The following is a 16,158-nucleotide window of genomic DNA, read 5'->3' as shown; positions in this document are numbered from 1 at the left end:
CAAGTCATTCAAAGGTCAGTTTTTAATATGGGCTTCTCAAAATGGTCTCTAACTGAAACACAATAAAATCAAAATCAGGGACAAGGTACAGTGAAAAAGCTACTAGATGCTGAATTACAGCTTTGCTATTTACTTGTTATGCAAATCCCTATTTTTCCACCATCACAAATGATCAAGGTGAAAATTGGGGCATTGAGAGGTACTGTACAGGGCACACAATGTAGTGTAAAAAGTGCTGTATTGGAGGTGAAGAAGACCTGGGTTCAGATCTTACATCTGTGTCTTATTTCTATGTGACCCTCAGCAAGGCTTCTGTCTCCTTATTTCCTTACTTTACAGTAAGGGAAGATGGACAAGATGGATGTCTAGGTCCCTTTCATCTCTAAATCTATGATTCTATAATCTCTCTGGGCCTCAGTTTCTGTAAAAATAAGGGGTTGAGATAGATGATCTTTAAGATCTAAATCCCTTAAGTCTATGAGAGTAGCAAACTAAAGAAATGTTACATTTCATTCCTATCTATTGTCACAATGCCTGACGACAGCATAAATCCATCAGCTTATCAGTGAGTCTTGTATTTTATATTAATGACACAGAGTTCACAGGCAATCACCTGCTTGGTAGCTTTCAGGGATCCTCTCCACTGCTGGACACTGTGGAGCCTTCTCATCCAAAGGCTGCATGAAGATCAATATGGCGTCTACAGGATGGGCAGTCATTGTCTCCCTCCTTCTACTTTATCTGACAGACTACATCTAGAATACTGGAAGCCCTCCTGGTGAGCTCCCTGGCCCTCGGAGGAGGCCACTGGCCAGTCTGCCTCTCAGCTCTTTTCTTGAGAAAGGACTGGCTCTTGTATCAAGGCAAATGCTTGAGTTCCTGGTGTAACAATTTTTGTGAATGCTGAATGGCACAGCTATATATAAAGCCCAAGACAACAATGTGACATTATGTTTGTGCCCATGAATACATTTTGGTGATTGCCAATCTAATCCTAAATCTGTGTTCTAAATAAACCAAAGCAAATAGAGAAAACATTTTTGTTTTGTTTTTAATCAAGAACTGAGATTTATATTGGTTCCCTTTTGTCTGGAGCAACCAAGACTTCCTGTCTCTATTAACAATTTTCCCTGGATTTGCCCACTTTGAGCTTCCACATCCTGCTTCGTCTGCAGAGGGACGTCTGCTGCTGCCTCTGCAAAAGTAGGGAAAGCTAATACCTGACTGAATCAATGCATAAATATTTATTGAGTATCTACAATGCACAAAGCACAGCTATGCATTAGGAGGAATAAAAAGTGGCAGAAGACACAATTCCCTGCTCTTATGGTGTTTAAAACGAGCTGGAGAGATAAAATATATACAGCTGAAAAACACTAACACCACAAGGCAGTAAATGAAAATAAGGATGAATTTCCTACTGCTGAAAGGCATCCTTTTTTGTGCTGATGACAGGGCTTCACTGCCTGACTAGGAGCAACCTTAAGAAGTCCTTAGATCTCTTGGCCAGTTATTGTGAACAGCATCTAGCCCACCCAACTTTGGTCAGCATTCACCAACATTTAAGTGGTCAAGCTGAAATGATCCTGGTTAAAACGCCAATTCATTTGGCTGGCCATAGCCATGTTTTAGCGCTCTCCTCCCCTTCTGAGAGGGCTGCCAGGATTCAGTGCAGTCTCCTTAAACTCACAGAGGGGCTACACTGAAGTTCTTCTGGCAAGGAGGGAGCTGGTGGGTAAAACTGGCTCTTCACCCTTTCTTACCAACTTCCTGCCTCCACGGCCATACTTTGAAGTCTCACACAAGTTACAGAAATGTTTGAAAGTTCAACTCCCATGTCATTCCTTTCACAAACCTTTTCCCTGCTCACCTGTGAACTCCTCCTGTGTGCTCTGTATTTCTCAGGAGCATGAGGCAGAGCGGCCTGAGTGTCTGTCTTAGCCCCCTACACTACTGACAATCACTCTCTGAACACAAGGACCATGTTTTAAATAAACCTCATATCCTCTCTAGTACCATACCTAGTGCTGCTTTGTAGGTGCTGAATAAAGTTGTTGACTTTGAAAAGACCTATTTATGTTTCTATGGCTTTTTAGGATTACGGAGCACTGTCACACCCCTTTTTTCACTGAATACTCAAAGGAACTCCATGAGGGAGGCGCTGCAGGTATTATCATCTCCATTTCGTAGAAAGGAAAAGAGGCTGAGGTGAAGTGACTCACTGAAGGTCACTGGGCTAGTGGTAAGGGATGATTCCAGGATGTAAACCTCTGCCTCCAAACCTCATCCTCGTTCATCATACTGCACAGCTATTCCATGAGAAGTGCTACAGGAGTGCTCAAGGGCATCTGGGTTCAGTGGGGAAAGAGATCACCTGCAGCTGGGATCTGCAGAAAGATTTCACTGGAGGAGCAAGAGCCTGGGCTGGGTCTTAAGGGAGCAGGGTTTGAACAGCAGATGGGTGGGCCTTCCTAGGCAGGAAAATGCAACACAGGTTTGGGAAAAGGGGAGTGGGCCAAGCTGAATTTGACATAGCTGCCAAGTATGAAGCCTATCTGGTCCCTTGATTTATACCATGTAACAATTTTAAAACTTGACTTCAACTGATTTTCATTCTGGTTTGCAAAAGCCTCCAAATCTTGTTCCCTGAAAGATAAGCAGACTTGCAATAACAAAGCCCAGTTTATTTCAATTTCCTGTTTTCATCTTAATTCTTCACATACTGGAAAAAAGTACTGGGTTTATTATTATTAGTAGTGTCTCTGTAACTAAATACATCTTACCTGGTACCCTACGTATGCAATTTCGTTTTGTGAATCCTGGACATGAGAAGGGGAGCCTGCAGTTCATCGTCCAGGATGTGAAGAACAAACCAGGCAGCTGCCATGAAGCTGGCAAACATTTACAAGAGCCATCCCCTGAGCTGGGGAGTGATTAAGCCTTTAACATTACCAACTATCTCCTAAAGCATCAAAGGCTCACTGTGGGAGCTACAGAGGCGGCAAAGGAACTCCGTCTGGGCTTTTTCCTGATAGGGTAACTGATGTTAGGGAAAAGGGGATGATTTCACTCTACCTTTTGGACATCAGGATCTTCCTTTTGAACATTCTGGAGTTGGAAGAGACCTTGGCTGCTATTTAATCCAACCAATACCCCAAAGAACACCTCCTATGACATACCTGACAAATAGTTGTGCAGCAAAGAGGGGGAACTCCCTACCTCCACAGACTATCTATTCCACTCTTGGATAGCAACTCTAAATGTTGGAAAGTCCTTCCTTTTACCAAGCCTAAATTTGCCTCTTTGGTTTGAACAGCAGAGGGGTGGGCCCCAAGGAGTCAAAAAGACCAAGTCTGATCTTTTTTCCATGTCACTGACTTTCACATCTGTAAAGACAGCTATCATAGCACCTCAGTTTCTGTGTAGATCTTTGTCTCCCTTTCAACTCTGCCCCGAGGCAGGATCATAGTGCAAGTCTCAATACTGAGATTTCACTATCAGTTAAATAAAATGCTCCCTACTCAGGCTGATTGCAGCCTTCACCCAAGCAGAAGCACTGCAAACCTTCTGGAAAACTCAACCTACTCCTTCTGGACCCTGTACTTCGGCTGCACTGCTTTCCCTGCTGGGCTAACGTCATCTACTTTTTTAAGCTTACTTCATGCTGCTACTTCACAGCCATACTGTATTCCTCATCTTTCCTTGACTTACTGCATTTCATATAGTATTTGCCATAAATGAAATGGACTCACCTGCAAGGTCATCTACTCTCACAGATTCAGGGGCCATCTAGCTCCACTTCTTCATTTTAAAGTTGAGGAAACTGAGGATCAGGAAGTGACTTGCCCAAGGTTACAGAGGCAGGACTCAAATCCAGGTTGTCTGACTCTCCACTGTACAAATACTGTCAAAGTACTTTTTTTTTTTTAACATTATGCACCAGTATGGGTGCTAGCTCTTCCATGGAACTTTTATTGATCCACTGTCCTGTTGCCTCAGCTACAAGAGGCCTTTTTCTTCTCCAGTCTGCAATGCCACTCTGACCTCTCAACACTTTCTGTCAGCCGGAAGACCTGTGTACAAATCCCACCTCAACTATTGACTAGTCATGGGATCACAAGCCAGTCAGTGATCTCTCAGAACCTTGGTTCCCTCATATAAAACAGGGATAATAATACCAGCACTACCTACTTCACAAAGACATAAGGAGAGTGCTTTACAATCCTTGGAGTGCTATGGGAATGGGTTGTTCTTATTATTCAACCAATCTTCTAGGACAATTTCTAGGAAGCATCCTGGTCCCCCTCCTCTAGACAGGCTCCAGTCCTTCCATGTCCCTGCTGAGCTGTGACACTCAGAGCATGAAACCCATCTAACAGATTGGTCTGAACAAGACAAAGGACGACGGTGCTATCATCCCCTGTGTCCTGGAGGCTGGACTGCTCTGAATGTGGCATCATTTATAGAAATCTAAGAATTTTAGAGCCTTACATGATTCTAGTCCAATCTTTTCATTTTATACATCAAAAGTCTCAAGAGGTCAAGTGATTTGCTTAAGGTCATATCCATTAGTGGTGAAGCTGGAAATGGAACTTCCGGTTTCCTAGCACCTAGTATGGTGTTTTATTTTTTTTTTTTAAACAAACTACCACTCATTTCTGAGATTTTATAAAAAAAGTAAACTTAACACTGCTCTTAAAATGCCACTCTTGTTGCTTACCTCTCAGAAACTGACTGTTAAAGAACCGGTAGCCTAAAGATGTCAAAGGTATCCTACTTGGCAAAGACATTCTAATAACTGCCTCTTATAACTAAGAACATATTGGTTACATGCAAAAGGACAGAGTTCCCAAATAGTTAACATTTAACTGTATAGTACTCATCCATTTTTCTTACCTCTTATTAATTAAAAGTTAAAATATGTTAGAAGTTAAAAGAACTAGTTAATATAAACCAGACATGTAAAAAGACTGTCAAACATTAAATACAAAGTAAAATACTGTAACTATTAGGATGAAGTAGTAAGAGAAAAAAAAAATCAACTTTTCCTCACCGCCCCCCTCCCCCCCAAACATGATGTCAATGATGCTCTTCTCTGGGCCTCAGTTTCAACTGTCAAATTCAATCAGGAGATATCTCTAAGGTCTCTTTAAGCTTGAGATGTTATAATACTATAAGTGCGTCAGCATAATTCCATAAGAGCTTCAAAACACAATTTAATTCCGAGGGGGGGAGGGGAACAGCCTTCCTACGGACTTGTAATTCGGGATGCATCACATACCTCTCTTCTATAGGATGATGATGATAATGATATCTAGAATTGATATAGCACTTTAATTTAAAATTTATCTCATATGATCCTCAGAACAATCCTGGGAGGTAGGTGCTGTTGTTATCCCCATTTTATGGATGTGAAAACTGAGGGAGAGTTAGGTTAAGTGATTTGCTCCTAGAATTTGAACTCATCTTCCTATTCCCAGACCCGGTGCTCTATCCACTGTGCCACCCAGGTGCTGCTTGATAAGGTTTAGAAGACATACTGAGTAGCATCTTAGCACCCACTTTACACTATTTTCTCTTGTCCACTGCCAGGGTCACAACATTATCGAATTCTGGAGTGGGAAGGGCATTAGAAATGGCATGTGGTATTCTTTAAACAGATGAGCCACTATTTGGGAGGTGAGTGGAAAGTCAGTGGACTGGGGGTTAGGAAACCTAGGTTCTGCTCCTAGCTCCACCGTCACACTGCTGTGTGAGCTGAGGCAAGTCACTGAACCTCTCTGAATCTCACGTTCCACATCTGGAGAATCAGCAGTTTGAGGACTAGATGACCTCCAAATTTTTTCCAGCTTTAGTGTTTTATGGTTCTATAAGTATAAATTAAAAATGAAAATAACAAGAATGGAAAAGAGCCTTTCCCTTGGGCAATCCAAGAAGTGCTTACAGTTCATGAAAAAAGATGCCTCTAGCACTTTGGACCTTGGCTTCTCACAAAGGCTCAAAAATTCCTTCTAGTTCTGAAGCTGATGAAAAATGCTATAAGATGCCACCTCTTCCATGAAGCCTTCCTGGATTCTCAGGTCAGCACCCTTCCCTCTCTAACCTTACATTATATTCTATTAGCACTTTTCTAATGCCCTTATTCAGTGTGGGTAAGCCAACCTACCTGAAGCTGCAAGACACTCTGGGGGAGAAAACAGGAGGCAGCATATGCTAAGCTAAGCAAACCACCTCTCTGCATACCCAAGTGGAGACCGCCCAAGAGCCTGATCCCCAGAGCCCTGGGAGCAGCGGTGGAGAGGCACCCTCCCAGATGCTTCTACAGAGGCTGCAGCCTGACTTCTAAGCAACCACAGAGTAAAAGGAAATCCTCCCACCAAAGTCCTTGCAGTTGTCAAATGGTCCAAAATCAGAAGTGGATATGGTTTTACCAGAGGAAGTGACACAAGAGGATGGATTCCCATGTACCTTGCTGCTGCTTCCTGAAGGCTCTGGGAACCTTCTGTCCAACTTGCAGCTCAGAATTCCTATCTATGTTCCTTCCCCCCATTAAAATGTGAGCTCCCTAAGAGCAGGGGCTGACTCTCTGCTTTACTGTTTGAATCCAGTGTTTAGTACACAGCAAGTGCTTAACGAATGCTTTTTCATTTATTTAGAACACAGTGAATTACAGTTACCTGCGCTTGTGTCTCATCCCTGTACAAGGCTATTAAACTTGCAGCCAGAACTTCATCTCACTTAAACTTTTGCATCTTCCCTTTTATGAGGCCCAACACACAAAGTTAATAAATGACCGTTGAACGCTGCATCAGATCCTCTGAGGGTCTTCTTGATGACCTTAATCTGAGTAACTGGTTAGAGCTGCCTGTGTGTCAGTCTTCAAATTTAATACTGAAGTTTTGTCTCTAATTTTCTGATTCAGGTTTATTTTTACTATTTGACCATTTAGCTTAGATTTTTCAACTGTGAAATGGGAACATAATGACATCCCACGCAAAAGAACTGAATCAACATATGACTGAGTCAATACCAGAAATGCTTAATAAACAGCATTCTGAGGTCAATCTCAACTGCTTTGGGGAGCTTTATGCTCAGCAAAGGAAAATCTATATCCTTCACATTTTTTATGTGGAGAGATTTCAAGTAGGCCTTCCAATGTCATGTTGCCCTTCAACACTTTTTTTTTAATTAGCTGCTTAAGAAATAAGAAACTCTCAATGAGCCTTTGTACTTCCTGGGCCCCACGTTCTGTAGACAAGGGTAAAATCCAGGGCATTTCTCAGCAGAACTTGCTGCACTGCTGCTCTTACCTTACTTAGGCTGCCAGACATCTTAAATCGCTACGGCAATTACTGCAAAATGTATAATAAGTCTTAGAGGCAAAACTACAAACACATGAACAGAACCGATGTAAGGATGCTATAGGAGACCTCTGAAGTACATAACAACAGCTCTGGCTTGGCATTACTTCTTGAAAAAAACAAACAAAAAAACGGTGGCCCAGTGGAAGAGCCGCTGGACTGGATTGTGAACACCTGGGCCCTAATCTCAAGCCTGCCCCGCGTGGGCTGTGTGATAATTCTTACCGCTGCTCATCACTGCTTTCCCCTTCGTAAAATGGAGTCCATCTTGCAGGGTGTCGTGTGGAAAGGGCTTTGTAAGCCATAAAGCACTACAGAAATATGACAAATCATCATGACTATTCTTCCCTACACTGCTGAATCACCAGCTCTAAAGCCCGATGAGGCTTGCAACACGTATTCCTGAGCAAAAGCCACTAATTTAAATCATTTGAAATCCTTTTTGTAAATCAGGAACTTTGCCTTCCCCAAAATGCCGCAAAGAATTATTTGTGAAAATCATGATTTATGAAGCCATGATGGCATTCTGTAGTAGTGCTAATTAAAACCTCAAATAATTCCTGGCCTAGTCCCATAAAATGAAAAGTCATTTTTAATGCGTCTGTACTACATTCATCCTTCTGGTACCTAAGTACCATGACAAGAATCGAATTCCAAAATTGCACAAAGGTAGCAGAAAGGAAGGAAAGATCCAAGCAGCAAGTCCGTGAGCCCCCTCATGCCCCCAACACTGAGACTATGCGCATTACTACTGTATGATGCAGACACGTGTAAAGTTTTGTAAAGCTGCTCTGCCAAATTTTGTTACTTTTTACGTGTGATTATCCTGATTTTATAAGTACTGCTCCTTCAACCAGACTGTAACTCAAGATGAACATGCCATCTTCTTATAGACCCACTCACAATGTTGCATAGAGGGCTAAGTGCACACATCTGTGGCTGTTCGGTCATTCAACTGTATCTTAATCTTTGTGACCCCACGGATCACAGCTAGGCCCTTCTATCCTCCACTATCTCCCAGAGTCTGGCCAAGCTCACATTCGCTGTTTCCATGACACCATCTGTCCATCTCATCCTCTGCCATCCCCTTTTCCTTCTGCCTTCAATCTTTCCCGACATCAGGATCTTTTCTAAGTCTTGTCTTCTTGCTGTGTAGCCAAAGTATCTGCCATTCAATCAACATCTGTTTAATCGAATAATAGGTATTCAGTACATGTGGCTGGTTGCTAACTGGATTCAATTCAACTCCTCTAGAAGTAGGAACCTCAGCTCCATATTGCAATGTGTTTTGTAAATGTGTTATGATAAACCCAGAGGCCTTCCCCACAAACAGTAAAAATAGTGGAACGCACAAAGGGCTTAATAAATTGTTGCTGAATGAATACAAGAATGAACTATGGCTGGGGGGCAGCTAGGTGGTGCAGTAGAGCACCAGCCCTGGAGTCAGGAGGACCTGAGTTCAAATTCAGCCTCAGACACTTGACACACTTACTAGCTGTGTGACCTTGGGCAAATCACTCAACTTCAATTGTCCTGCCTTTTTCCCCTCCAGAAAACAAAACAAAAAGAATGAACTGTGGCCTTGAGTACTGCGAATTGTTACTGTTAATACTTTCAATGCGTCCAAGCCTATGCTAGGTGCCGTGATGTCACAGTGTGGGGACTCCTCCTACCCCGACAGATTGCAGCACCTCAAGCACCATCTTCTCCTAAAGCCTTGTGGCTGTTAGTGCCTCCCTCTCAAGTTACCTCGTTGGAGCTATTTTATAGTTCTTTGCAATTGATTTAATCTTTAAATTGATTCTGCATGTCTCTATGTACCTCCTTGTCTACCTCTGGAGTCTGAACTCCTCGATGCGTTGACTGTATTTGCATCCCCAGGGCCTACAGCACAGTGCCTGGCATCCAGCAGGCTCTCAGTAGATACTGGTTGGTTGGTTGGTTGACTGACTGACTGACTGATGGATTTAGAAGCACCTGTAGCTAAGATAATTCCTCACCTGAACCTTCTGATGACGAGCTTTTTCTGAACTTTAAAGAGGCTGTTACTAAGAAGTCAGACACAGTGTTGACAACCTGCCATAAAGCCAAAAGCTTCTTGGCACGGTAAGCCTGCTTGACTCCTCAAGCAGAGCCCAGTTACCAGTATTCTAGTCTGCTCTGCCCGGCACTACCGAGGGCATGCAAGGGACAGAAAAGTAGAATAAAGTATAGCTCCTGGTACCAAGTGCCTTATAGTCTCATCTAAGTCAAAAGACACATCCGGTCATGGCATGGCAAACTGCTATCATAGTTAAGAAAGAGGAGAAATCGACGTAGTCTTAGTTGGCTTCGTGGTTTAAATAGGTCTGAAGAAGAGAGAAATTGGGTAAATGAGTAACAGCCATAAATGGAATTTACATAGTACTGTGAAGTTTGCAAAGTGCTTTACACCAGTGATGTCATTTGATCCTCAAAAGTATCCCAGTGAGACTATGGGGAGGCATTACAGGGAGAGCAACGAAACGCTCATTGGCCTAGGAATCAGCAGAGGTGTACCTAGGGCAGCTGTTGCTTGGTTTTGGTTTTTGTCAGCTGGGAAATGAAGGGACCAGAAGAGAGGATGTCTGAGGTCCCTTCCAGCTCTTCCATTCTATGATTTCTTTCCTTCTTTCATCTGGGGGGCATGGGGTAAGACATGACTGTAAAGAGCAGAGCCTTGAACCTTTGACTGAAGAGCTGGGATTTGAGGTAATCACCTCCGCATGAGTGTGAGAGGTCACTGTACTGTGCCCCAAATCTGTCTCACTTATTCAGAGTTGACAAGTAAAATAAGTGCAGCCCAGGGGGGGTCAAGTATGTTGAGCACAACATCCCAAAGGTAAGGTTCCACCTTTATTCTCAAGTCTCTACCTGGCACAGCCTTCCCACTTAGCACTGCCTATATGGGTTCTATCTACCTTTCAAGGACCTTGACTAGAATCCCCCCTGTAGCTCACACCTCCTCCTCTGAATTCCTGTGGTCCAAACACAGAACCTCACAGAGCTTGATTATGAACTGTCTTGTCTCTAACTCTATGCGGTCTCTCTCCCTCCCCCCACCAACACTTGGAACATTGCTGGATCCTGATAAGGCTGGTAGAAGGAGCATTCAGAAGCCCTGGTTTATGTCCAGCCCCAGTTCTGGGCTTCTGTGCCAGCTCTGCATGACCTTCAGAAATCACTTCTGTGGGCCCCTTTCCTCTCTACAGAATGGTGGCAATACTTCCTCACTCCCCAACGTAAAGGGCTATTATGTATTTATGAGCTCGTTGTGACTAGTTTAAATGCTTTCCTATCTGACTGGTTTCTTTATAGTTAAGATTCTTCTCCTGACATCAAAACACCATAGTTTTGACTTCTCCAAGCCTTACTTTTGTCCTAGGTAAAAAGGGAATGATAATCTTTGCAATGCCACCTTCACAAGAGTTTGTGACAAGCATCAGGATGCAGAACAATGGAGAGCAGCTATTGTTTGAATGGAATGGGGGCCCTGGGAGGGTCCTCCCTCTTACTAGACTCTAGTAATCAGTAACTAGAGGTTTTCAAGAGGAAGCTGATGCTGACCTGGTGGGCCGTGTGGCTGCAGAAGGGGTCCTCAGCCGGGTAAAGGGTGTACCAGATGGCCCCTTTCACCTCTGAGAGTCTCTGGTTTCCCACATTTGATTAATTCTATTTCGGTCACACATCAATAGAGTTCAAACTTTCAATCTTTACTCTCTGTTGCTTTCTCTCTTCTAGTTACAATAAAGTCCTTTCATTATAAACTCCACACACTCTGCCCTGTGCTGTCCTCGTTCTTCAAAGCATCTGGAGAAGCCCTACAGCCGGGCCCAGCTCTGCCAGCAACAGGCTGTATGACCTTAGGCAAGTCACCTGCCCCCTGAGAACCTCAGTTCACAACATCTCTAGAATAAGGCGGCTGGGCTAGCTAGTGTCTAGGGTTCCACCGGCTCTGACGTTCTGGAACTCTTTTGAATTTAGATAAGATGCGGTCCTGGATCTCACCTACAGAAAGCCATAATACATGATGCGGACACAAGAGCAGCCCAAAAGGCTGCCTAGAACACCAGAAGGTCAGGGAGGGGGAGCGGGAAGGTTGTCTGGAGGAGGGGGTGGCATACCAGAGTGGCAGCAGCGGTAACAGAGGAAGGGGCCGGTTTGATCACAGGAATGTAATCAACAAGATTTAACTGTACCGGGAAGTGAGAGACTGGAAGGAGTCAAAGACAGTTACAAAGTTTCAACTCTGGAGACTGGATAAAATGGGGGTTTTACAGAAGGAACAGTCAAGTCTGAATGAGGAGCAGCTTTGAAGAAACCCATAAGAAGCCTGGCTTGGGATGTGCTGAGTTTGAGGTGCTGGTGGGACGTCTGTCCTGGGGGCAGTGCAGGGGCTCAGAAGAGAGTCCAGACCAGAGACAATTCTGGCAGGGAGTCACACTGCCAGGAGGGAAGGAACAGATAAGAGATACAGGTAAGAGGCAGACCTTCGGGAGACAGGGACAGGAGCCACCAACAGATCAGAAAAGTAGCCAATGAAGAGGCAGGGGAAACCTGATGAATGTGACGTTTCCAAAGTGGAGATCAGAAAGTGATCAACAAGTGTCAGAAGCTGAAAAGAGACTGGGGACATGGCAGGAAAAAAGGGCCTCGCTGCTGCCTCTGATGGGTTCATGTCCTGGAGCTAGGAGGGGAAGAAGTGAAGGAGAGAGAGCCGAAGGACTCACCCGCAGACAGTCACAGTTACCAGGCTAGCAGGTGACGGGTGTTTAACTCTTGGCTAACTTCCCACGCCTTGCTCCACATTAGCACTCAGCACAGTACCCGGCACACAGTAGGCACTTAATAAATGTTTAGTGATTCACCGAGTCAGAAGACCTAGGCTAAAGACCTCCTCTGTCAAGCACCAGCTGTGTGGGCTCCCACAAGGTCACCTCCCTTCTCGGGGACAATTTCTACTTCTGCAAAAATTTGGGCTGGATGACCTTTAAGGTCCCCTCCAACTCTAAATCCTTTTGAGCCCCAAACTAGGGTTTGAGTCCTGTCTTTGCTATTGCCTGTGTGACTTTGGGCAGGTAATTTCCCCTCTCTGGGCCTCAGTTTCCTACTCTGTAAAACGAATGATTAGATGTCTTGAGGTCCTGCTCTAGCGCTAAATCCTACGAGACTAGCACTGGGTTCAATTCAGGCTCTGCTACTGGCCGGGACAGCCCGGGCACGTCACGCCCCACCCCTCCTCCCTCAAGCCTCAGTTACTTTCTCTGTAAAATGGACTAGAAAATCTCTACGGTCTCCTCTGGATCCTGTGAGCCCTGGCCAGGGTTCAAGTTCGGACTCTGCTCCCCGCTGGGTGACCCTGGGCTGGTCCCTCGCCCCCTCTACGGCCTGCGATGTTACGGCGGCGGTCGCCTCGGCCCCCGGACCGCGGCGCCTGGCACACAGAGGGCGCTTAATCGATGCTTACAGACCCACCGACTCACCCGTTTCGCCTTCTCCCAGAGCTGGTTCAGCTTCTCCATTCGGAACTCGGTCCCGGGCTCGCGTTTTGGAGGAGCCCCAGGCTCATTCTTCTCCCTCGAATACTTGCCCCCATGCGCCCAGCTCCTCAAGGGCGCCCACAGCAAGCCCAGCCCGAGAACCAGCAGCAGCCGCAGGGGCAACTTCCCAGCCAAGGCCGGTACCTTACGACTCCGAGCTGCCGCCATCTTTCTTCCCTCCAAGTCCACGCTCCGCTCCAGGCACCGCCCAGGCATGACCGCCGGGGCGCCCGTGCGCGCGCAGCCCTCTGGGACTGGTAGTTCAATCAACGTCACCAAGAGAAAGGAAGGCCTCCCGGGAACTACACAACCCAAGATGCCGAGCGGAATAGTGTCCTCCACTCCCACGAGCCTGGTTGGTTGCCTAGGGGACCGAGGCATCAGCTAGCGAGGGGGCGGGACGTCAAGGCTGGAGTAGCTATGGTAACCACTGTGGGGGTGGAGCTACAAATAGGTGCTTGACCATTCATGGTCGGAAGAAGTTTGTTGTTGTTATTTATTGTTGCTTTATAGGAGAATCTGTGGATGAACCACGCCTCCAGCCCATTCTTCAGAGCTCTCACTTCATATTATTGGTAAAAGTGACCTGTAGGGAGCATATTGATCGTGCCCCTGCATGTGGGCAGAAGGGAAATTTAAAAACTTATCATGTCTTCTAAAGTTTTCAAAGTACTTTCCTCTCAGTAATTTTGTGAGGTCATAATCAAATCTAGCTGACCTTTCATGGAGGACAGACTCCTCGTTCCCTACCTAAATTTGTGTGCAAATTTATGCATGAGCAGGAAAGAAGGTGGACCTGGTCCGGGTCGGAGGAAGGGATGTCAGATGGCCAGTATCCTTGAGATACTAAAAGAACAGGAAAGGAACCCTCCATTCTGTTGAGTGTATACTTTATGGAGAATTTATAAATGGCAAAACAAGAGAGAATTAGTGGCCATGGATGTGTTGTAATCTATAATGGACAAAGGATTCACTGAAGGATATTAGCTTACTCCATTTTCATCTTTATAGATATCATTACATTGGATCCTCACATAAGTCTATGAAGTATAGTTGCCATCATCGTGGTTTTTACAGGTGAGGCAACTGTAGTAACGAGAAGTGAAATTGACAGGGGTCAATGCCAAAGCAGAGTCGCTTAGAAGGAATTCACACACTCAAGCCCTTTTTCAGTCAAGCCACAGTTTATCGTAACACCAACAGGAGCAGGCAAAGTTACTTTTTGGGGAACTTGCAGTCTAATGGGGGTGAATCTAGAGTTTTTATAGAAAAGGGGAATGGATGTTAACTAGAGATAATCCAAAGGTGCAGTTGTCTTTGGGAGCACTGGATGGGAAAATGTAGGGAGTATATGAGACATGAGGGAGTTGTCAGAGGCGTGGAACTTGGGGTCTGGCAGGAGGAAGAATCCTTGGGCCAGCCAGGGACAACAATCCTTGAGCCAGGCATCCCTCTGTCTGTACTGATAAGGGAATTACAGAGTCAGGCCTGCAACAAGGGAAGGGGAGCTGGGGGTTAGGCTACTTTCAGAGACATGGTCTTAAGGCTTTTTGAGGTCCAGGTCCCACTACTCCATCAAAATGACCTGTTACAAATAGTAAGACAAAAACCCACATCCATTAGTATTACCACTGATCTCATCAGAAAAGTCATTATGTACTGGAAAGCAGTTAAGCTCACAGTGATGATTATAAGTTTTCCAAAATTCCAATTTTCACTTGAAAAATCAAATTTTATAATTTTATAATTCCCTTCCTTCCTTCCTTCCTTCCTTCCTTCCTTCCTTCCTCCCTCCCTCCCTCCCTCCCTCCCTTCCTTTCTTCCTTCCTTCCTTTGTGGCAGTGAAGAATATGATGATTACTGACAATTATAAACAAATTATCAGTTGTTTTCCTTGAAGTAACAGGCTTAACTTCTTTCATTTTTAAGAAAATGTCTGCCAGAGATTTGTCTGAATAGCCGTAGTTTCTCAGTTGTTCTTTCAAGTTAAAAAATGGTGTTCCCTGAAAAAAAGTCTAGTTTAGCTTTCAACTCAAAAGTATAAGAGCTTATTTTTGAGATAACCATCGTACTACAACATGTAGCAGAAGTGTTTTATGGGTACTTCTGATTTAGTCATACTATATTAAAAAGATAGGTTCTCAATGTTGAGATTTAATAACAATATTGTTTTTTAATTGCTTCATCAAGAAAATTCTTAAGTTTAAACTGGCATTTTAAAATTTATTTGCTTTTTTTCTTTCTTCTTTCCTCTCTCCTTCCTTAATTCCTTCTTCCTTCCTTCCTTCCCTCCTTTCCTCCTTCCCTCCTTCCCTGTTTCCTTCCTTCCTTTCCTTCCTTCCTTCACTCCCTCCCTTCCTTCCTTCTTTCCTTCCTTCACTCCCTCCCTCCTTTCCTCCCTCTCTCCTTCCCTGTTTCCTTCCTTCCTTCCCTGTTTCCTTCCTTCCATCCTTCCTTCCTTCCTTCCTTCCTTCCTTCCTTCCTCCCTTCCTTCCTTCCTTCCATCCTTCCTTTCTTCCTTCATGGCAGTGAAGAATATGATGATTAGTAGTACAGTTTAGTGTCACTGTCTTGATTTATGCTAAGGTGCCAGCAGTTTTAACCATCATAGTTTCTGTACCATCAGTGCTAATGTCAACAGGGTTGTTTCAGTATAAATTAGGAGATTCAAAAGTTATCTAGCACTTTGACTATTTCAGCACCTCTTGTGTTTGTTACCAAACATTTACATGACAGTTCTTTGACGAAGAGTTAGTGCCAATACCTGAGGAATATAAGCCGAACAATTCTAGCCACACCTTCAGATTCATCCATTTGTAAAACAAAAATATAGTTATTCTACAGATGAGATATTAACTACGCTTTGTGTTTGCTGCTAAATCTTTAATTTACAGGTCATACTTTGGAAAAATTCACTTCTACTAAGTTCATGTGAACAAGAACGAAAAAGTCAAATAATGTCTCAGTATTATTAGAAAAATGATTTTGACTTTGCAGACCCACTGAAAGTATCTCCCTGGAGATCCTCAGACTATAAGAACTGCTATTCTAGGCTGTCAAGATCTTTTTGAATCCTAACTTTATTATCTAATTTGTTAGCTATCCCTCCAAGCTTTTTGCCATCTGAAGATTTAATAAGAGTGCCAACTATATCTTTATCTGAATCATTAATCAAAATATTAATCAGTTACAGAGCCAAATACAGATCGCTAAAAGCACTCCACTAGAGTCCTCTTTTC

General features: G+C 44.2%; 1 protein-coding gene across 1 annotated transcript in view; it reads right to left on the bottom strand.

Annotated features, from left to right (window-relative positions):
• LRPAP1 (LDL receptor related protein associated protein 1) overlaps nt 1-13,253 on the bottom strand; it is a 49,148-nt gene extending 35,895 nt beyond the window's left edge. The window contains exon 1 of the mRNA XM_036764352.1: nt 12,863-13,253. Within this exon, the coding sequence (XP_036620247.1) occupies nt 12,863-13,135 (273 nt within the window). The 5' untranslated portion in view covers nt 13,136-13,253. The remainder of the gene's footprint in view (nt 1-12,862) is intronic.
• Between the last annotated feature and the right edge of the window lie 2,905 nt (nt 13,254-16,158).

Source organism: Trichosurus vulpecula, chromosome 6 (assembly GCF_011100635.1).
Source record: "Trichosurus vulpecula isolate mTriVul1 chromosome 6, mTriVul1.pri, whole genome shotgun sequence".
Classification (NCBI taxonomy): Eukaryota; Metazoa; Chordata; class Mammalia; order Diprotodontia; family Phalangeridae; genus Trichosurus; species Trichosurus vulpecula.
This window is presented reverse-complemented; position numbering and strand designations above follow the sequence as displayed.